The sequence below is a fragment of the Trematomus bernacchii genome, unplaced genomic scaffold, assembly GCF_902827165.1.
Source record: "Trematomus bernacchii unplaced genomic scaffold, fTreBer1.1, whole genome shotgun sequence".
Classification (NCBI taxonomy): Eukaryota; Metazoa; Chordata; class Actinopteri; order Perciformes; family Nototheniidae; genus Trematomus; species Trematomus bernacchii.
The window spans coordinates 461,012-484,165 of NW_022987776.1; the positions used below are offsets into that span (position 1 = coordinate 461,012).

The 23,154-nt window shown below is 41.6% G+C and overlaps 1 protein-coding gene across 1 annotated transcript; it reads left to right on the forward strand.

Annotated features, from left to right (window-relative positions):
* Positions 1 to 1,483: 1,483 nt before the first annotated feature.
* On the forward strand, positions 1,484 to 23,131 carry LOC117497132 (NLR family CARD domain-containing protein 3-like). Its single transcript, XM_034149036.1, has 11 exons — positions 1,484 to 1,556; positions 1,922 to 2,077; positions 6,539 to 6,543; positions 7,747 to 7,973; positions 8,655 to 8,668; positions 9,806 to 11,602; positions 13,850 to 14,026; positions 14,461 to 14,634; positions 15,778 to 15,951; positions 16,475 to 16,648; positions 22,364 to 23,131. Exons 2-11 carry the CDS (start codon positions 1,953 to 1,955, stop codon positions 22,437 to 22,439), a joined length of 2,943 nt encoding a protein of 980 aa, XP_034004927.1. The 5' UTR covers positions 1,484 to 1,556; positions 1,922 to 1,952; the 3' UTR covers positions 22,440 to 23,131.
* Positions 23,132 to 23,154: the final 23 nt, after the last annotated feature.

Genomic DNA, 23,154 nt, shown 5'->3' on the forward strand with positions numbered 1-23,154 from the left:
GATAGGAAAAGACGATAGGAGCTGATTTTTGGACAATTCCACTGCAGCCCTTGATTCACAGTGGCCTGCAGTTGTCTTTACGCACGCGCTGGCGAGGAGGCGGGGCTTATCTCCATGGAGATATTACTGACAGCTACAACAAAGTGAACATATTTAACCGGGATTTAATTATAATACACGTTTTAAAATGAGGCAGAAATAACAGAACTGTGATTTAAGGATACATTTTATTTCAAGATGGTTCATTTTGAGAGAAACAAATGCCTTATTTTATTTGTATTTTCTCTGATCTTAAAGAGAGAGAGAGAGAGAGAGGAGAGAGAGGAGAGAGAGAGGAGAGAGAGAGAGAGAGAGGAGAGAGAGAGAGAGAGAGAGAGAGAGAGAGAGAGAGAGAGAGAGAGAGAGAGAGAGACGGGAGCAGCAGCAGTATAACAAAGTCACAAATATAAACAACAGCCTCCTGTTTTTATATAACATTACAAGAGTGTTTCTTATTATTACATTACATGCTTATTGTGCTCATGAGATATTGCTATGACTATGGAATACATAGACACAATCACCAATCCCAGATTCTGATGGGTTGGATACGAAACAAAGGGAATAGTCATAGAAGAAAGTTTTAGCTTTCATAGAAATGTAGCAAAAGCCAGATGCAGACACTGTAGAAGCCAAAGAGTTATAGAGAACAGGAGATCGCTCTGGCCTTGAGGTGTGTGTGTGAGCTGCTCGCCTACGCATAACTGGGAACCAGTATAATGGAGGATTCCACAATCTATTGTAGAAACTTTAGCAAAACAAATTAGGATAGCACTAGAGTAGGGAGGGACCTTCACAGGCCGGCCGAATGCTGATTGGAGGTCGTGTTGCCAAGTTACTTTTGTCTAAGTCTGTGCACCAACCAGGGAAGCCAAAGTCTAAACCACGGTCCTCCCCATCTAGTCTCAACCAATCATAAGTGTACAGGCAGAGCCCTGAATAATAAAATTGTATGCACGCACGAGGTTCAATGCTTTTTTCCGGAAATAGAGTTACAGATTACAGCTCTGCTGCCTGTGATTTCTGTGACCGCACGGAGTCCTTGGCCAAGTGAAATATATCTTTTGCTCTCTTTTAATAAATAGTTAAACTTAGAAGTTGTTTGTCTTTCCTGGAATAAAAGAACACAATAGCCTCCCAAGAACATTGCATGTTGGATTTATATATATATTTAATTAAATGGATAAAATGGGGAACAAATCAATTCACAGTTAACGCTAGAGTACTTTAATGACATACACACTTTAACTTAGGTAGGGTTTTAAATGCAGGATGTTTACTGGGTTATTTTCCACCCTGTTGAATTATTATTTTTATTTCCACAACTTGTTGAGCTTGTTATTTTAACTGCATGTCTATTTATATCTTACTGAGAGTAATCCTAGTACATGTTCAGGCTAGTTATGAAACAAAGGAAGGAGCTGCAGACAGGTGAGGCATGTTAAAGTTAAAATATGAAGTCAGACTGCCAGATGCCATTTTACACTTTGACGGAGCAGGAGGAGGAGAACAACAGGGTGAGTGTTAACAGCAGGATTTGCTTTAAACACATTCATTGTTTACTCTGTTACACTGGATGTCAGAACATCAGCATCCTAGAGACCAATGAGACTTCTGCAAGTGTTGTAAACCTTTTTAATTTCCTGTTTTCTGATTCATCAAATCGACATAACATGTGACAGCCCGGCGCAGTCAAAATGGAGGGCGGCCTGTCTGAAGTCTGACTGATTTGATGTTCTTTAACCAAGTTTATTATTATGATGGCTTTGTGTGGTGTGTGTGTGTGTGTGTGTGTGTGTGTGTGTGTGTGTGTGGTGTGTGTGTGTGTGTGTGTGTGTGTGTGTGTGTGTGTGTGTGTGTGTGTGTGTGTGTGTGTCTCCAGTGTTAATAGTATCTCTCTCAGACCGGACAAGATGAGTGGTTTAAAAGATGAGGAAGAGGACGGGTTTCCAGTCTCCAGCTGTCTGTCTCCGAAGATTGACGGGTCTATTGGGGTACCTCTATACTTCAGTAATGAACCTGGACCCTCAGACACAGAGTAAGACTCTGTTTCTACTGTAAACTGACCTGATTTAGTTTGTATGTTATCTGATATATTAAACTCTTCTTTAATGATATCATGTGAGCAGTTTGTAAAGGAAAAACGCATTAGAGTACAGTAATCTAACATTATCTAATGATATCTCAATATACATTTATATTGTCATTGTATCCGTGGCATAAAATAGTTTTAAATAGCAGAAATGTTGATAAATACTGACTAAAAACGAAATATATCGTCCAAAACATATTTAACTACTTGGGCATGTCTATGATGTGTATTTTGAAGTTGTTTATTAATAATAGTGATAACCTGGTGAGCTGGTTGTGTTCAGCAGATATAACAGAGTGCATCACATGTAATCTAAATTGCAAAGACCCAGATCTGTGCCTGGCAACACGAAGGAAGTGAAGAAGTGAAATTCATGTCACCTGCGTATTCGTGCAGCGTGAAAAATGTCAACTTGAGTGTAAAGTTAGTGACTCTCTTTTACAAAAACCTGTCCATGTTGAGATTGTGCTCCTATGGTCTCTGACGGTCTGAGGGGAATCAGAAAGGAAAACAGAGCTCTACAGCACCTCATATTAAACTAGAGAATGCAATTCCTGAAGAAATTGCTAGTGGGAATGCTTTATGCTGAAAAGCTGATGCTAAACTGCTATGCTGAAATGTAATGTGTAAGAAGAAAGTGAAGAATTTAGATTGAAATGATACATGAACACTGGGGGCTTGAATGTGTGATGAGAGAAGAAAAGACAGTAAAAAGGCTTGGAAAAGCAGCAGAATATTTGAACTAACTTGATGGCAAATTATCTGTCGCCATGGCAATGGCATTTGATGACATCCCATAATACGCTTAGATGCGTTGATGGCTGCATCGTTACCAAACCTGTGAAGTTTTGGGCCGTTTGGAGCATTTTCACTGAAGTTATGAGAAAACCGTGTTTCATGGCGAGCATTGTGTTGCCAACGGCATTTGAAGAAATCTCAAAACTGTCCCTTAGATGTCTTCACGGCTGGACTGTTAGCACACATGTGAAGTTTGAGCACTTTTTGAACATTTTCATAGGAGTTATAGCGACATCGTCTTTTATGGCGAGGGATGCGTTTCCATGGAAACGGCACATGGTGAGATGTCAGATTTGACATAGAGCTGTTGAGGCATGGAGAGGTGATATACAGGTGAAGATTGTGGGACGACCGGACCGTGTCCATTGGAGTTACAGCGGCATCGTGTTTTATGGCGAGGGATGCGTTTCCATGGAAACGGCATATGATGACACCCCATAATTGACGTAGAGCTGTTGAGGGCAGGACCATTAACCATTATCTGAAGTCTGCTGCTCTGAGCATGTCAGTTGGAGTTATGACATCATCGTGTTCCATGACACAGGTGTTTATATTTGAGCTAACGACGTGTCCAGAGATCAAAGGTTTCCATGGTGATCAAATAAATGTGGCAAAGGCTCAAATTTGCTGAACAACACATTTGTAACAGGTTTGTTAATTGACCAAAAAATATGAACAGTTGGAAGATTGAAAATGGGATTATTATTAGGATTATTTGTAGGTCATTGAAAAGTAGAATCATTTAGAAAGATGTGAACATTGAAGTTTCTATTTTAGAAAAGCTGGTTTTAAAAGTGATTTATAAGAGTCATGTTTAAAGATGTGCAATACTTAAAATGTTTATAAAGATCCTCTGAGTGTGTGTCATTAGTTAGCTGATGTTAGGGATAAATACCTTGACATATTGACTAAGAGCTTGAATCAAACAAGCAACCTTGTATTTGAAAGATTAACTGACATAGCAACAGTCGCACGTGGTATATAAGTGGTGTGGAGTACTTTAAAGGGTTCATGAATAGAGGGGACTTGAATGTGAAATAAGAACAAGAAAATAAAAGTCTAAATGCATGAAAAAGCAGCAGAATATTTGAACTGAAAACTTTAGAACTAAAAGCATACGTCACCAATAATGTCTAAAATATGTGGAACATGTTGAAGTCAGTATGAAGTCTCCATCAGATGGAAAAGAATAGGCTGAGACAGTCTGTTAAACTCCAGTGACCACGCCATTAGTCTGCTGCTCTAATTACGTCAATTGGAGTTATGACATCATCGTGTTCCATGACACAGGTGTTTATATTTGAGCTAACGACGTGTCCAGAGATCAAAGGTTGCCATGGTGATCAGTGAGAGGAGAGCATTTTCATTGTTCTGAATGAGAGATAAACCTCTTACATGTGAACGTTTTGTTGAAAAAACGTAACAGATATCGGTGAAATTTCAAAGCGTAAAGCATGTCAAGGAACTTGAGTATCTGAAGTGTACTTTTTGTGTACTTTCGGGTTAATAATGTGGCCTTTTTGGCAGATTAACTAAAGGTGTGCGGCTGCTGTGGTGGGGAAAGGTGAGGCTGCACTTACAATGGGGTTTAATGGAGACTAGGGGTGTAACGGTTCACATAATTCACGGTTCGGTATGTACCTCGGTTTGGGGGTCACGGTTCGGTACGGGTTCGGTACAACAAGAAAAAGCTAAAAAAAAAAGTCCCAAATGCATAATTCCAGGTTTGTTGTTATTTATTTTTGAACAGTGATGCAAGTTTAGGTATAAAAATAAGGAACTCTAACATTTTGAATAATTAACTGTATTACACAGTTAAAAACAAACCACAAACAGTACCACACACACTCAGATGGCCATAGTATCTATAATGGCTGATCTCAAACAAAAAGGTTTCATCAAGCTGTAAAACGAAAAAGAATGTCTTGAAAATATTACAAAATAAATAATAAGAAAGTGTTTCAAAGGCGCATAGCCGTTGAAATATATATGCCAATAGCTTCCGTTATTTATTTTGGTCTCTCGGCTTGCATGTCTATTGGCTTCTTAAAAACAGCGGGGATAAGCTGTTGAACTGCTGTTGTCTTTCGCCGGGCTCCGGTGATTGGCAAATCTGGGTGATGCCTTCTGATATGATTTAGCATATTTGGCGTGTGTTACCCAGGTGTTATCATTAGCATACCGCACCGCTGTCGAACAACGCCGACACACCGTCCTCCCGATCCACCACTCGCACTCCATCGTTATTGTAGTCCACAGGGAACCCGAAATGTTCCCACACAGCTGATTTAAAAGAAGCAGGTGGTTCTTCTAGCTCCTGTGTGTTATCTGAAATCGCCATACTAACTTCTCTTCTTCTTGTATTTTGTTAGTTTTGTTGTGTTTTCTTCTTGTTCTTCATTTGTTGTTTAAGGGCGGCAGGCAAACTGCTTTTAGGCGCAATACCGCCCCCTGGATTATATATAGTGTAATGGATACTGCCCTGAGTGACAGACTTTTTTCCCTTCATAAAAAAAAGGCGTATTCGTCGTGTGACTGCATGTGCCGAACCGTGACGTCCGAACCGTGACGGTTTGGGACGAATACGGATACCGTTACACCCCTAATGGAGACATGTTGAAAGTTTTTGGCACTTCATGCCCTCAAGAGGCATTTTGTTTAATTATTTTGCTTAATTTTTTTTTATCTTTCAAGCTACGAGATGTTTTCCTACATTTGTCATGCAAAATTATGTCTCAGGAATGTAGGGTTTGGGAATTATGGCAGGTTTAAAAGAAAATATGTACTCCACTCTAGCTGTGACATCACGCACTCTAAAATCTGAAGAAGGCCTCTTTACCAAGGTCTGAACAATGTTTAATATCTCTAAAGGTACGAATCAGATTTAAAAGTTGTGTTACACGAATAATGTCAGAAAGATGTGTAACATTTTAAAGTTGGAATGAGGTTTCTGAGTGAAAGTATGAATGAACAGTTAGCAGTTGAAGTTGCATGAAGATTGTTGAAGTCTGAAGAGTTCTCCATTGACTTCCATGTTAAAAATGGGATGTATTATGGGATGTATCTCTGGAATTATGAAAGTTATGAATGATAAAAGTAATAGCCATCGATTCCCGACCGAGCTGAACGTTTTGATGTTTGAACGGAGTTTCTGCGATGTTGAATGTGGGAGAAGAAGCAGCGCAAAATAACCCGGCGGAATAATAAAGAATTTTGTGCTGTTTTAGTAGGAATGCTGTGTCAGCATTCCCACTAAATCAGGGTTATTAATCTTCCTGTCTAAACCAGAGACTGTCTGTGGTGCTAACAATATACTCACTGCTGTACTTATGACTTCATGAAGTCATTCTGAGTGTTGATGGAGCAGCTAATGTTAGCCTAGCTTTAATCAAACCGATCTCATTCACAAAACATTTTAAATGTTGATGCCTGTTGTGTTGGAGACAGACCTGACAAAGCATTAACTCGAGCTTTTTACAAATCAGTAGCTTTATGTTGTTATTGCTGCATCCTTTCCATATGTGTATTGCTATTAATTCATAGCAAATTCTATGTGAATTGTGTTTGTAATGCTGTACCAGGTTAATACAGCTGTGTGTGTCTTAGTAGAGACAGTGAACATGTGCTCCTCTGGGTGATGAATCCAGACAGGATGAGGTTTGCTTTTATAATAATGCGAGGTGTAAACTATCTACCTGATCACTAAGATATATTATATACAGATCAGTGACGTGCGGTGAGGTTCATGGCTGGTGAGGCACTGACTCACTGAGTCAGATTTACAAATATTATATTTTGACCTTAATCGAAATATTCGGTTATTTTCGAAAGCTTTTTTAGTCTGATGCTTCGATTCATTTTAAACAGACCGTTCAACAAAAGGATACCCAAAATCTAAATATTGGATTGTTCTTTCTTAGTAAGATCCCATTTTCATTACAAATGTGGTCTTACCTTGACTTGAAGATGAAGTCCATGCTATCCTTCTGGACAACAATCTCTATTACTTTTTTGTAAAAGTCCTCCTTATCTTCCTGTAGTTTCAAAAGTCTAGTTTATTGTTACGTCTACCGTCTCTGTGTAGAATAACAGTAGCAACAAGAACCTGTGGGCTCACGTGCGCCCCCTTCAGTGCGGCAGAGGTTATGGCTGCCTCCCCTGGTGCTTTTTTCATTGCCGTTGTACGATGAGACCAGCGAGCCTAAATATCATATATACGTGAAATAAGTTATTTAGAGACTATGGATGGCGAGGATAAATGTAATAAAGGGATCTACAAACATTACATTGGTGACCTACAGTGAGATGGTAACAGGCATGCGCTTAGGGCCCGCTTTCCAGCCAGTTTCTGTGGGGTGACGCATTCTGAGGTGAGGCAGAGCTCATCTGTGCCTCACCTCACCCCACAGTAAATGGCTTGAGCGCGCTCACAAAATAAGTGCCCGCGCTAAATTAGTGCCCGCGCTCCAGCAAGTTACTGTGGGCTTACGAGAGGCAGTGCTCGTCCCTCCCGTAGCGGAGCTCGGCAAATTTGCTGATTTTGACTATAAAAAGCGATTGGAATCATACATAAATCACATTTACAACACAGATCAGTGGAGACATTTTATTATTATTACTATTTAGTTTTTCTTTTGTTGTTTTTCTGTTACATTGGAGTATGACAGGTGAGGCTCTGCCTCCCCTGCCTCCCCTGACTGCACGTCGCTGATACAGATATAGACCTTTTACTAGAATTTGCCCCCTTGTTGTACCATTGGTGAGAATCAGCTCCTCTAAAGTAAAGTGCTGTAAAGGATGTGTTCATCTCCACAGAGGGAAGAGGAAGAGTGGTGTTCCTGTGGAGGAGCAGCTGTCCAGCTGTGCTCTGTGTCAGGACGTCCTGAAGGATCCAGTCTCTACCAGCTGTGGACACTGGTTTTGCAGACAGTGCATCGCCTCATACTGGGAGCAGCGCCCTCCATCAGGAGACCCCTCCTGTCCTCAGTGTGGAGAAAGATCCAGAACCAGAGCTGGCCTGCAGACAGCCAGTCAGACCAGCTCTGTACGAGGTAAGAGGCCGAACTCATGCAGCGTCTTTAGATCTGTCGGGGTGCTGGGTCTCTACTCTTGTATGAACTCTCATTGGCTCAGTGTGTCCTCTGGTCTTCTTCCAGGCATTGTTTTTGTTGTTTTTAAGTGTTTTAAAATAGAGAGCAGTGTTTTCCTTAGTAGAAACACTGGACATGTCACAAACGAGCTGAGAACCAAAATGCAACACACGGGAAACCAGGGATAGTCGGTAAACAGCTTTATTATAGGCAAAGGGCTGGACAAACCGGCAGATAGTAGGCAAAGGGCTGGTCGGGGACAGGCGAGGGTTCCAGGAGAAAGCAAGACGGGAGACGCAGGTACAGACCGGGTCAGGGAGCAGGCGAGGCAGAATAATCCAGGTACAGACCGGGTCAGGGACCAGGCGAGGCAGAATAATCCAGGGACAGGCAGGGTCAGGAAACAGGCGAGGCAGGCTGGTCAGGGGCAGACAAGGTCGAAACCAGGAGAGCAATCTGGAAGGTAATGCGGGAAAGACTGGCATGCTGCAAAGTACGATCTGGCACTGAGGTGAGAGTGAAGTGGGCCTATATACTAATGGAGTTTATGGGTGTAACAGAGTGAGAGAGAGAGACAGGGTGTGACTACCAGGTGACTAAGGAATGTTAATGCAGAAAATAGGTGAGTGAGGGAGCAGACTGTGACAGGGCAGATCTAAAGGGGAATGTTAGCCCTGCAAAGAACTTCTACAGAAGATAGTAAAGATATCTGATGGCTAGGATCCTTGTCTTCATATCCAGGATTCTTCCTGGTTTATTTGTTTTCGATTAGGTATACTGTTGTAGTGTAGTGTAGTACATTAACCTGTTACGCACCGCCCCCCGGTACCGGGCGGATAAACGCGTCATTTGCAGGAAACAACGTCTAAGGAATCTTAATATTTAATAAACTATGAATGTTTTATATCCATGTAACGGGAAGAAACTCAGCTAACTGATCTTTTAAAAAAAAAAATTAAAAAAAAAACCACAATGCTGCAGTTAATCCATAGGTTAATCCAATGTGTCTGTGTCCTCTTTGAAATGATTTCTGATAATCCATAAGCAATAAAACTGCTTTTTCGTTTCCAAATGTCAGAGCGAGAGATCGCTTCACTCTGGTGCAAACCTGCATGCGGGAAGCCCCCACCGTTTGTTTTCACAACGAGTGTGTGTGGGGGACCCCCCCTTCGATTCTATTGGCTCTAACGGTCAGAAAGAGGTGTCAACCATCAAAATCGACCAAGGGGGGCCAGAGATATGGAAAAAAAACATTTTCACCCAAATCACCTCAGAGGTGGAGTGGTTTTGGCTAAACCTCTCTAAAAAGGTCAAATGTCACTTGTTTTGCATCAATCTTGATACAGGGTACTTATTATATGTTGTACTTTGGATTCCTAAAGCTTTTAGTCTACTAACCCATCATCCAAGGGTAGTTTTCACTATCTGTAAAAAATTATCTTTGGACGGACACTATAATTTACAGTTTTTTACTATGTAAAATCTGAATTTTCTTTAAAATAAAAAACATCTATATTGATTCTGACACTTCTACATCCAACTCACAGATGTAACCTTGCTTTGATAAAATAAATTATTCATATAACCCTTTTAGAAGTTAAGTTGTCGTCATTTGTTTTGGGCATGTCATTTTCGAGCCTGAAACATGAAAAACAGGCTTGGTGCTTAACAGGTTAAGCTGTTTTATAAAAATCATAACCTTTTTAAACTCTATTTTGTTGTTATAATTAGATTCTCAAAATAATTTTCCTTATTCTCTCATGTGTCCTTCTCTTTCAGCAGATAGTGGTCTGCAGAAGGTTTTAGATGAACATAGGCTCAGTCTGAGGAGGAGATGTGAACGTGTGACTGAAGGAACTGATCAAAGTGAAACCCTCCTCAACAGCATCTTCACTGAGCTCTACATCACACAAGGACAGAGTGAAGAGGTTAATACCCAGCATGAGGTGAGGCAGCTGGAAACAGATTCCAAGAAGAAGCCCCTCCATGACACTCCAATCAAGTGCCAGGACATCTTTAAAGCCTTACCTGACCAGCAGACTCACATCAGAGCGGTCCTGACCAACGGAGTCGCTGGAGTTGGAAAAACCTTCTCAGTGCAGAAGTTCACTCTGGACTGGGCCGAGGGTTTGGAAAACCAAGATGTCAGTCTGGTGATCCTGCTCTCCTTCAGGGAGCTGAACCTGATCAAAGGTGAGCAGTACAGTCTTCTCAGGCTGCTCCATGTTTTCCATCCAACCTTACAGAAGGTCACAGCAGAGCAGCTGGCTGTCTGCAAAGTGCTGCTCATCTTTGACGGCCTGGATGAAAGCAGACTTTCTCTGGACTTCAGAAACAATGAGGTTGTGTCTGATGTCTCACAGAAGTCCTCAGTCAACGTGCTGCTGACAAACCTCATCAGGGGGAAGCTGCTTCCCTCGGCTCTCGTCTGGATAACTTCCAGACCTGCAGCGGCCAATCAGATCCCTTCTGAGTGTGTGGACAGGGTAACAGAAGTACGAGGCTTCACTGACGCCCAGAAGGAGGAGTACTTCAGGAGGAGATCGAGTGATGAAGACCTGTCCAGCAGAATCATCTCTCACATCAAGAGCTCCAGGAGCCTCCACATCATGTGTCTGATCCCAGTCTTCTGCTGGATCACTGCTGCAGTTCTGGACCACATGTTGACTACAGACGAGAGAGGAGAGCTGCCCAAGACCCTCACTGACATGTACTCACACTTCCTGCTGGTCCAGACCAAGAGGAAGAAGCAGGGACATGACACAAGTCCACAGCAGCTGACGGAGGCTGACAGGGAGCTTCTTCTGAAGCTGGGGAGGCTGGCGTTTGAACAGCTGGAGAAAGGAAACATCATGTTCTACCAAGAAGACCTGCAGCGCTGTGGTCTTGGTGTCACCGAGGTCTTGGTGCACTCAGGAGTTTGTACACAGATCTTCAAAAGAGAGAGAGTGATCTTCGCGAAAACAGTCTACTGCTTTGTTCATCTGAGCGTCCAGGAGTTTCTGGCTGCAGTCTACTTGTTCCACTGTTACACCAACAGGAACACAGAGGTACTGAAGCACTTCCTGAAGAGAGACTGGCCCTATGAGAACAGTAAAAACAGTGATCAGGATTACCCATCACTGGATGTCTTTCTTAAGGGAGCCATGGCGAAATCCCTCAGAAGTAGAAATGGCCACCTGGACCTGTTTGTCCGCTTTCTCCACGGCCTCTCTCTGGAGTCCAACCAGAGACTCTTAGGAGGCCTGCTGGGTCGCACAGACAACACTCCAGAAATCATCCAGAGAGCCATCAATAACCTGAAGGAGATGAGAAGTGATAAACACTCTCCTGAAAGGAGCATCAACATCTTCCACTGTCTGACAGAGATGAAGGACCACTCAGTACATCAGGGGATCACAGAGTTCCTGAAGTCAGAGAACAGATCAAAGAAGAAACTCTCTGTGATCCGCTGCTCAGCTCTGGCCGACATGCTGCAGATGTCAGAGGAGGTTCTGGATGAGTTTGACCTGAGGGAGTACAAAACATCAGCGGAGGGACGACGGAGACTGATTCCAGCTGTGAGGAACTGCAGGAAGGCTGTGTAAGTCCAGATGTGATTAACATTATAAACTAATGTGGATCAGAAGTTTTATTATTCAAATAAACACGATAAAATTTCTGCTGTTTTAAATACTGAGAGAGCAAAATAAAACCAACACCGTTCTTCTATTTATTTATAACAATAGTTAAATTGAACCGTGTCTCTCTTCATATTGAGTGATGGAGGCAACATGTCAAACACACGAAAGACATCAGAGGTGTCCCAGCATGTGATCACACCACACAGCAGGATTTACAGTTATCAGTTATATTACTTTCTAGTAGTTTCTTTATCATTAAACACACACACATTTGTATCACATTGTGTTAGAGTTTAAAATAAGATCTATATAATTGTCCACCAATAACAGAGTTATGTCTTAATGCTGATATACTGGGAACATCTGATGGTATTAAGCAGAGGTTGCGCTAGACTTTTTCGCTGCCCGTCATTTTGACAGGCAGGATCGTAACATTTCCGTCAAAATCCATTATTACCCGTCGGCCTGCACACAACTCTGCCGGGGGGGTTGGAGAGAGCACGCTCGTGAACTGTCAACGGGGGACTGTTAGCGCCGTGTTATGCATGCCCACTGCACCTCGCGGGAGCGCGCACCGCGTAAAGCAAATACGCACAGACATTTCAATGATCTGTTCGTCAAAGTTAGGTTTGGAAACTGTATGATTTCCTTTTGGGCGGGCATGCATAACACGGCATAACACCAGAGCCTCGCTGCGGGGAAACTGTGGAGCTGTTCTGAGTTTGTTCTAATCCGTCCAAATGACGGACGGCTTTCAGATTTTTCCGTCATTGTTAAAAAAAATCGGAAAATATTCGGTTAACACGACCTCTGGCATTAAGTTTAACATATTGAAACTTTATTGGTATGTTAATAGTGTTTGTGTGCACAATACATTTTCAGATGCTCAGAGACGCAATCTGGCAACAGTCTCTGACAGCAGAAGGTAGCCAACACAGTAGAGATGGGCGAGTCCTGATTCATCCGGATCATTAACCCGGATCCTAGAAATGAGCTGGTCGTGACGAGTCTCCCCTCTCCATTAACCCGAGTCCTTGAGTCCCACACTTGGTGTGACGTACAAATTAAAACTATAAATTGCGTCACTCGCTACTCTCTTTATAAGATGTAAAATCACATTACAACGTACCCCAGTCCATCTGCCTACCCTTTAGCAAGTATACAGGATAGCTGCCTGCCAGAAGTTATCGTTTGGCTCAGGGGAGGGGACACGGATCAGTGAAACTTCCTGCAGACTCGTGGGGACTCAGAGGAGCCGACGGCTCCTAACCGTAATAGCATAGCAGATCCAGAGATCGTCATGTGCACGAGCATAGCCCCTCCTCCAGCACCCGGCTCCCGCGCTATCAACAGCAGACTCGCAGACTCGCAGATTCGCAGATTCGCAAATCCTGACTCGCTGCAACACACAGCAGACTCGTGCGGACTCGGAGCCGTAACCATATAGCAGCAGATCCAGAGATCCAGCAGACTCGTCCTCATGCACGAGTCAACAGCAGACTCAGATTTGCCAAATCGCAAATAACCCTTTTTTTTGTGATCAACATTTTTTATTAAAGCAAAATACACTGTGTAGCGGAGGTTAATATAACGTCAGTTTAATAGATAGATAGATAGATAGTACTTTATTGATCCCAAATTGGGAAATTGTTGTTGTTACAGCAGCATAAGGCATTGTACAATAAAACAAAACTACAAAATATACAAGAATAGAAAGAAAAATAAAATAAAATATAAAATATAAAATACACATGTCGAAATAGAAAATATACATGCAGATATTACATATTACAATATATATATATTCAAAATATATGGAATAATAATATGCTTGTGAAATGCAACAACTTTTCGGTTTCACCGATAGGATTTCTACGGTCTTGGTGATGCTGACTCATATGACTCAAATGACTCGTATGATCCGGATCTCTTCAATGACTGACTCAGAAGACCCTGAGTCCGTAAAAGGATCCGGATTTGCCATCTCTACAACACAGACATGTGATCAGATCACACTGACAACGCACACATTGAACTCAATTATATATATATATATATATATATAATAATATTACATTATTATAAAATGGCATCAGCAAATGTCATTCAGAAAATACTGTATGTCAAATCTTTATTCATGAAATCCTTGAGGTTAATATAATGTTCCCTCTGTTTTAACACATGTTGAAATATATACGTTATTACAGACTTACTGACTGTGGACTCTCAGAGGCTCAATGTGAAGTCATGGCCTCAGCTCTGAAGTCTGACCCCTCCCATCTGAGAGATCTGGACTTGAGTTTCAACAAAGAGATGCAGGACTCAGGAGTGAAGCTGCTGAGTTCTGGACTAAAGAGTCCAAACTGCAGACTGGAGGCTCTCAGGTCAGTTCACTGAATGAACTTCATATCATTCTGTTTATGTTTATGATTTTCTTAATTTGAACAAATACATTTTAATTATTATTTCACATTTTTGCTAATGACTGATTATTCATCAGAGTAACGAAGAGAAGGTGAATGTGTGAGGGAGAGTGTTTGAGCTTCCACAGACTCCCTCTGTGCTCCATGAGTCAGTGGAGATGCTGTCAGTACTGATGAGCTGTGAGGAAGGAGTTGTTAAAGATCTGATCAAAGTTTGTTTGTAGCCTTTAAAACACGGCATAACACCGGAGTTAAAGTTCCAGATTATCAATGGATTGTTTCTACATCATCGCTGACATTAAAACCCTGTTTCACTCTGAACAGATTATTAAACCTGGAGTTATTTCAAATAGGAACATTCTTTTCTAAAGTTACATCATGTTTTCTTTATTCAGACTGGTTAGCTGCAGGTTGTCAGAGATCAGCTGTTCTGCTCTGATCTCAGCTCTGAAGTCCAACCCCTCCCATCTGAGAGTTCTGGACCTGGGTTTTAACAAGCTGCAGGATTCAGGAGTGGAGCTGCTGAGAGATCTTCTGGAGAGTCCAGACTGCAGACTGGAGACTCTCAGGTCAGTTCACAGACTCTCTGTTACTGCTGGAGATCTCATATGTTCAGTTTGTAATTTAACCTGATTTATGTACATTAATAACTTGCATCCATAAAGGGTCCAGGACCCCAAGTAAGCTCCTGATGTGCAGGGATTGTTAGGGAAGTAATTTTTCTTAATATTATTGTATTAATCCTTTAGCTGCTGAACTAGCATACATTGTCACTAACGAAGGTGTGGGGTTGGAACACCCTCGTAAACTATTAGTACTGGTGTTATTATGCCGTGTTATGCATGCACCTCGCGGGGGCGCACACAGTGTAAAGCAAAAACTCCCAGACATTTCAATGATTTGTATAGCAAAGTACGGTTTGGAAACAATATAATTTCCTTTTTGACAGGCATGCATAACACGGCATAACACCGGAGCCTCGCTGCGGGGAAACTTTGGCGCTGTTCTGAGTTTGTTGTAATCTGTCAAAAATGACTGTTTTAAGATTTTTCCGTCATCGACGGGAAATATTCGGTAAACGCGACTTCTGCTATAAACAGAGATAGGAATACTTCTAAGTAAAAGTAGAACGGCATTAAAAATGTTACTTGAGTAAAAGTAGAAGTAGACAGATCATGTACTCGAGTAAAAGTATAATTACTCAGATCTTGTACTTGAGTAAATGTACTCAGATTTTGTACTTGAGTAAAAGTAGAAGTACTCAGATCTTGTACTTGAGTTAAAGTAGAAGTACTCAGATCTTGTACTTTAGTAAAAGAAGTACTCAGATCTTGTACTTTAGTAAAAGTTGAAGTACCAGGGTGTAGGAATACTGTTACAGTAAAAGTCCTGCATTCAAAATGTTATATATTATTTTGTTGCAGCAGCAAGGTTTACAGGCATTAAAATATTTAAAGGTTGAAGAAAATATAAACATAATAAAATGAACTAAAATAACAATACAACTATCAATTCATTAAGATCCTTGTCATCTTTTTCCTATCTGATGAGTTTGAATCCCTGATAAAGGTCATCTGAAGTAATATTAGTTTAGCATGATAAAGTTTACTTTCTGAAGTAAACAGATTTTATTGTTCTCATTCATTTAAATGTTGAGTAACACGTCTGACGAGATAATAAATTGATTTTATAATTATGTTTTCTTTATTCAGACTGAGGCTCTGCAGTTTGTCAGAGATCAGCTGTTCTGCTCTGATCTCAGCTCTGAAGTCCAACCCCTCCCATCTGAGAGAGCTGGACCTGAGTAACAACGAGCTGCAGGATTCAGGAGTGGAGCTGCTGAGAGATTTTCTGGAGAGTCCAGACTGCAGACTGGAGACTCTCGGGTCAGTTCACTGACTCTCTGTTACTGCTGGAGATCTCAGATGTTCACTTTGTAGTTGAACCTGATTATTGTACATAAATACATTACAATTAAATGTTACATCCATTCATTTGTAAATGTTGTTTTGTTCATATGTTTATGTCTCTAAATGTAGTCTGCAGTCATAACAGTTGATTGTTTCCTAAAGAAACTATTATTCTTCCACTGTTAGTTGTTAAAGTAAATGTTTGTTTTATTTCGTAAATGATCTGAATAAAGAAGGTCCTCTGAACAAATATTAGTTTAACATAAAGTTTACTTTCTGACATAGAAATGTTAATGTTCCCATCATTTAGACGTGTTTTCACAGATAATAAACAGAAGGCTGATATAATGATGATCCACAATAACAGAATGACAGTCACTGTAATTCAGAGAAAAGCTCATTGATTAGGACGCAGTAATGATGAGCTACACATTTCAGACCTGAACATCTGACTGGATTATTAACTGATTTGTATCCTCATCATGTTTTCTTTATTCAGACTGTGGAACTGCAGTTTGTCAGAGATCAGCTGTTCTGCTCTGATCTCAGCTCTGAAGTCCAACCCCTCCCATCTGAGAGATCTGGGCCTGAGTAACAACGCTCTGCAGGATTCAGGAGTGGAGCTGCTGAGTGATCTTCTGGAGAGTCCAGACTGCAGACTGGAGACTCCTAGGTCAGTAACTCGTGCCTCTTTCCACCAAACCAGTTCCAGTTCTAGCTCCGTGCTACTCTGGTTCGGAACTGATTATTCTTTTTAGCCCCAGTTGTGTTTCAACCTCTGAGAGCCCAACTGGTGCTGCGTCATGACATCACCGTTTACGTCACTGATTTTCTCCCCAACGGCGCTCACAACAACAACAATGGGGCACAGCGTCGGGTCGATGATCGTGTTGCTTTTAACAATACGAAGCCAGATTAAATTAAAGAACTACTTCTCCAACCTTATACTTTTCTCCAGAGAGCTGTGGTTCATTGTTTATTAATGTGGTTAAGCGGCATTTACCGACCGTACCGAAAGTACAGGAATTGAAGTAAAGACAGGTTTTTTTGTCCGCAAACCATCCTTTCTTGAACTTTAATGCTATACAATTTGTATTTTTTTAACTATATTTAACCGGATGAAGGATTTTAGTCACTGTCATCTGGATCTTAAAGGGCCCATGTCATGGCCATTTCCACTGATCATAATTCCATTGTTGAGGTCTACTAAAATAGATTTATACTGTGCAATTTTCCAAACTCACATTGGTTTCTCATACAGCATCTCTGTATAGTATGTGTATTCACTCTCTGTCCTACACGGCTTGTTGGAGCTCCTGCCCCCCCTCCCTGTGAGCCCAGTGTGCTCCGATTGGTCAGCTCGGCCACTCTGTTCTGATTAGTCAACCACCAGAGAGGCTCCGCCCATGTCTAACACAGTGTTTTTTCGGCTCTGAGCGGAGCATCAGTTTTTGTATAAGCTAACCTACGTTTGCTAGTTGTTCAGTGTAATATGCCAACCTACTATGAACAAAAGCTAGTGGTTCATATTAGGCTAGCAATAACGTGTTTACAATTGCAATCTTATACGGTAGTCTGCTACGTGTCGGTCATTCTTTTTAGCTTGCATAAAAACAATGTTTTTCCTAGCATGTCTAGCTATAGGTAGCCTTGTTGTTTAGCTTTGTAGCATACATGCTAGGAAAGCCAACTATAATGTAATTAAGTTTCGCGACTGACCGTACGGTAAATCACCCGGAGTATACTGTATATGAGTATTTCGTGTGTGAATGCAGACATTCTCGTGCTATGAGAAACATGTAAGGCCATCTGCTGACATTGTAGTTCAGGGTTGCCAACTCTCACGCATCTGGCGTGTGATACACGCTTTCACTCTCAATCTCACGCACTCACGCTGCCCAAACTATTCTCACGCCAAAAAACAAGATGAACCGGCGATCGTTTTTGGCTGGTTATTTACAATGTTGAGTTGACAGCATTATTTGTAGTACTTCCATTTACTGACGATGGGGGCGCTGCATAACTACGTAGCCTCGATTAAAGCAAACAGAAGAAGACGACATGTATCAACAAACCACCGCAGCCCGGACTTGTATCGGAGCAGCGGAGGAGTGATGAGGTATCTAGAGATCTGAGTCCAGTGGGCTGCTTGTCTTTCTGTTCATCAGGACATCATATGACCAGCAGATCCTGTGTGAACGCTCTACGTTAGTCAGTGGACGTCCGACAACATGCACACTAACTTATATTGCAGCTATAGGCTATACTTTGGTTTAAATTGCGTGAATAAACTAGCTAGAGAGCTAAAGTTAATTACATTCATGCAATGTCAGAAGGATTACCTTTTAACAAACGTTGTAATGCTTTTCTTTCATTTCAATTTGAGTAAAACATTGAAGATATAACATTGTATTGTTTTCTTTTTACGCTGACTCAGATATAATGAACAGACTACGTCAGTCGAAGCTCAGCTTTGGTAAGGAAGAGACAGGACAGGCAGAGAGAAAGAGAGAGAGAGAAAGTGATATATATGATGGAAGTCAGGGAGGAACTGCAGGTACAGTCGCACAAAAAGAATGTAGGCTTAATAACCCCATCTATCTATCTATCTATCTATCTATCTATCTATCTATCTCTCTCTCTCTCTCTCTCTCTCTCTCTCTCTCTCTCTCTCTCTCTCTCCTTCTTCTCTCTCTCTCTCTCCTCTCTCGCTCCTCTCTCCTCTCATCATCTCTCTCATCTCTCCCATCTATCTATCTATCTATCTATCTATCTATCTATCTATCTATCTATCTATCTATCTATCTATCTATCTATCTATCCATCTATCTATCTATCTATCTATCCATCCATTTTGTGACCCCCCACAGGACTTAAAAAGCACCTAACGAGATCATGAAAATCCCAGAAATCTACTATACTCCCCCAAACCCCCCTAGCATGTTTGGACCTCGGTATTTAGGAAATCCTGGATACGGCCCTGGCTCTACTAGGCCAAAATAGAGTCAAAGAGTATATCAGAGTGAGAGTGTGTTAATTAATATATTTGGCAGTTTGGAGTAAGTCTGTAGATTTGTTTGTGTGTGTGTGTTTCATGTATAGGCCTCTCACGATAATTAATTTGGTTGGATACATTTTCCCGGAAATTATTGCGATAAACGATAATATTGTCGGCACCATTGTATGACCATTTTAGACCACCGACATAATGATAATATAACTATAACTGTTAGTCACATCCTCATGTAAATGGCAATTTATCGAGTTCATCTTTATTTATCGAACGATAAGTCAATTATTTGCTTATCGCGACAGGCACACAATAAAACAGTGGAAACAAACATGTGTTTGACTTTCATTAGTGAATGAAACTTTGTGCCCTTTATAGTCTGTGTCCATTATTGTGTATTTGTATATATTGTGTATATATCCTATATATATGCTAAGGTCCCGCTACTGACACGATAGCAGTCATTTAGTGCGCATATATGTAATTAAACCCATGATATCAAAATCTCACTCCAGCCAGGTACCCAAAGTTGGCAACCCTGTTGTAGTTGATATATGTAAACGCTAGCAACTTCGTTAGCCCAGTTAGCACTGTGTCAATGGCGTGTTCTGTGTAATAAAACCACTATGAACAACAGCTAGTGGTTCATATTAGGCTAGGAAGAACGTGTTTACAATTGCAATCTTATACGGGTAGTCTGCTACGTTCGGTCATTCATTGTAGCCTGCATGTAAACAATGTTTTCGCCTAGCATGTCTACCTCTCGGTAGCGTCGTTGTTTATCTCGGTAGCATACACGCTAAGAACGGTAGCTCGGTTAGGAACGCCAAATATAATGTACTGACCGTAGGGTAAATCACCCGGAGTATACTGTCTATGAGTATTTCGTGTGTGAATGCAGACATTCTCCTGCTATGAGAAACATGTAAGGCCATCTTCTGACATTGTAGTTGATATATCTGTAAACGCTAGCAACTTCGTTAGCCCAGTTAGCACTGTTTTTAACTGAACCTGAGATTCCAACAGTATATATGCTTGGCTGGCAGAGGGTGCGTCATAGCTCTGGGCGTGGCTACTGGGTATCCAGACGTCACGATGCCCAGGAAGAACATGAGAAATCTCCAACGAGGCGTTTTGGGGAGGTCCAAACACTCTGTGTTAGAGTTTTACTCCCTACAGGGTGTACCTTGAGGGTTTTTGACTCTGCAGACCGTTTACATGCATAAAAACCTTCATAACACACAAGGGGACGGGTAATAACCGGAAAAGCATGACATGGGCCCTTTAAGTTATCAGAGCAACAAGCTGAGCTAGCTCGGTTAGCAGCGCCGAACTGCCTTTGAGAAACACATGAAACTACTTTATTCAGTGTTTTTACCTTTAATCACCGGGTCTGTTTGCTTTGGAGATTTGATTGTGATTGGTGGTTTGCTGTGCATGCAGAAAACATACATTTACTGGAGTGGAAGAAAACAATCAACTGTTAGCGCGAGAGCCGCGCAAGTTTTCCTTTTGTAGCAAGCAGCAAAAGAATTGTAACATGATGTGTTTGTGTTAATTTGCCTACTTAATATCGCACGTCCTAAAAAATCGCATATCGCAATTATCGTCACGACACGATATATCGTGCAGCCCTAACTCACGGCAGAGTTTAGTCTCCCGTTAACTCACGGCAGAGTTTAGTCTCCCGTTAACTCACGGCAGAGTTTAGTGTCCCGTTAACTCACGGAGGAGTTTAGTTGTGATAGTCGGACATGACAACCTTTGCAGCCCATGTATTGATTCCATCCAATAGCTGCTATAATACAAAACAAAACGTCTGCCTGCTCTCCACAATGATCAATAACAGCGAACGGATTGGTCAAAGTAAGGTACAAATAAATAGAATCACACGAAGCCTGGTTAGTGTTGCCTGACTTTATAAAGTGTGTTTTTTGACAAGTGTGTGGTCACGTTCTAGTCACTTTGCTCAGCGCTACTGCTTGTCACAACTTGTATTTGCCGTACTCGCCATGAACTGTTATTGCTCAGGTTAATCTCCCCTCCGACGTAAGCGTGAAGTATTCTGTTCTGTTCTTGGTTCTTGCCGGACAGCGGAATGGGCTAAGAACTGGTTTCTGGTGCTTAGAGGCGGCTCCGCTGCGGTGGAAACAGGAAGAACCAGAGCTTAATCAGGCTCTAGCCCGGAACTGGCCCTGGAACCGGTTTGGTGGAAAAGGGGCATCCGTCTCTGTAAAGCTGGTTCAGCAGTATTGTATTAAAGGTCTCCTATTATACTCTTATTCATCAATATATTACAGGTCTCAGATATATACAGAACCTGTCTCTGATTGGCTGAAACCCCAAACAGATCATTGCAGCATTACCCATAATCCCCTCTGTTTCAGCCCTGTTTCCAAAGTGCTGATTCTCTGTCTGTTACTTTAGATGAAAATAAGGAGCCCCTCCCCACGCCCCTCTGAGAGAGATTTGGTTACAAAGAACTCAATGGTGCTCTAGGAGGAGATTCAGGTGATAAGGGGGGGGGGGGGGGTTACCTTGGTTGCTGATTGGCTAATGGTTACACAAGACAAAACATCGTTATGAAAAAGAGAGGGAATCTTTTTTCCTGAAACTTTTAGAATCTCTTTACACAGAGTGGATTTTGCATGACAGGTGACCTGTAAACACAGGGAGGTGTTTCTCTCACTGGGGAATCACAACAGATCAGTGATGTTACCCACTGACTAGGGCAATTAATCGTATTTGAATCGCAATTACGATTTTGGCCTGCCACAATTACGAAAACAACATAATCGGTTGTGACAGTGCACTGCAACATATTTGATCAAATGTATTTGTATTTATCATATTTATATATGTTTAGTAGCTTGTTGAAGTGCGCTCCAAAATATTTGTTGATCTTGTTTATTGGTATTTATTATTTTGATATTATTTATGTATCATTTATTTTTGTATTGGTTTTTCAGTTGAATTATACGTTCAGGGAAATCAACAGTTAAAGAGATGCTGTTCAAATTATTATTTGTATTTAAAAGTTCAATAAATGGATGTTTTCAAAGTCAATGAATAATCGTATTTAATAATCGTGATATCAATTATTGACCAAAATTGTGATTATGATTTTTGCCATAATCGCACAGCCCTACCACTGACTGCAGGTTCTTTCATTCTTCCATAAACTATAGAAGGCCTTTCTAGACTAATGACTGGTTACTTCCTGTAGTGCAGCTGAGAGCTGTGGCAGTCAGTCGTAGTGTTTGCAGAGAGGATATGATGGGATGTAAAGCATGAGATCAGGACTCTGAAGCTGACTCAAAGAACTAACACTTATTTTAAACTGGATCTAAAGCTGTTGGGTTGTGTTCATCCCTACAGGATCCCAGGAGAGACGATCATCAGCAAAGCACTTCCACACTTGGAAAGTACGACTCTGAGGACACCTCCACTCTGAGGACACCTCCACTCTGAGGACACCTCCACTCTGAGGACACCTCCACTCTGAGGACACCTCCACTCTGAGGACACTATGACTGAGGACACTGAGCCTCTTTACTTTTGTATTAATTAAAACCTCACTTTGTGGCTTCAGCTTTCAGTTTCCTCTCTTTTCTCTCTCTCTCTCTCCAGGTTATTTTATATTGTGTGACTTCCCTTTGTACCCCTGGTCTGCTGAGTCTGCCTGTGATGCAAGTGCGGTGGTAAGAGGTATTGAAATGGGTTTTGTGCCCGCACCTCTTCACAAAATCCAGGTCCAGTCCAAACTGGCTACTGGTTTCTTTCCAGGTGCTGTGCTCCCCAAGTTTCCTGTCGACAGTGTGGATGTCATAATGAATAATGATATAGTCCGAGATAAAGTGTATCCTCAGAGTAATTATCCTCATCGTGGAGCTTACTGTAGAGCTCGTAACAGGCGTGTCGCACGTGCTCATTCTGTTCCTCTCCCAGGTCCCAACAGGGACCCTGGTCATTTAGTGGCAGAGTGTGTGGCTTGGAAGCAGCAGGTGGCAGCTTCCAAGCAGTCAATAGTATGCTTGTGAACTGTATAATGTGTGTGTTTTGGTAACTGTGGCCAAACACTTGTTTGGTTTTATGGAGGGGGGTGTTACGTGCCGTAGTTGGTGCTGGTTTGTGTGTGTGTGTGTGTGTGTGTGTGTGTGTGTGTGTGT

Bases quoted from the DNA above. Each gene is read 5' to 3' on its own strand.
- LOC117497132 (XM_034149036.1), top strand. From the start codon at position 1,953: ATGAGTGGTTTAAAAGATGAGGAAGAGGACGGGTTTCCAGTCTCCAGC. The intron at 11,603-13,849 runs GTAAGTCCAGAT...ACGTTATTACAG, and splicing joins AGGAACTGCAGGAAGGCTGT to ACTTACTGACTGTGGACTCT. The intron at 14,027-14,460 runs GTCAGTTCACTG...TTCTTTATTCAG, and splicing joins TGCAGACTGGAGGCTCTCAG to ACTGGTTAGCTGCAGGTTGT.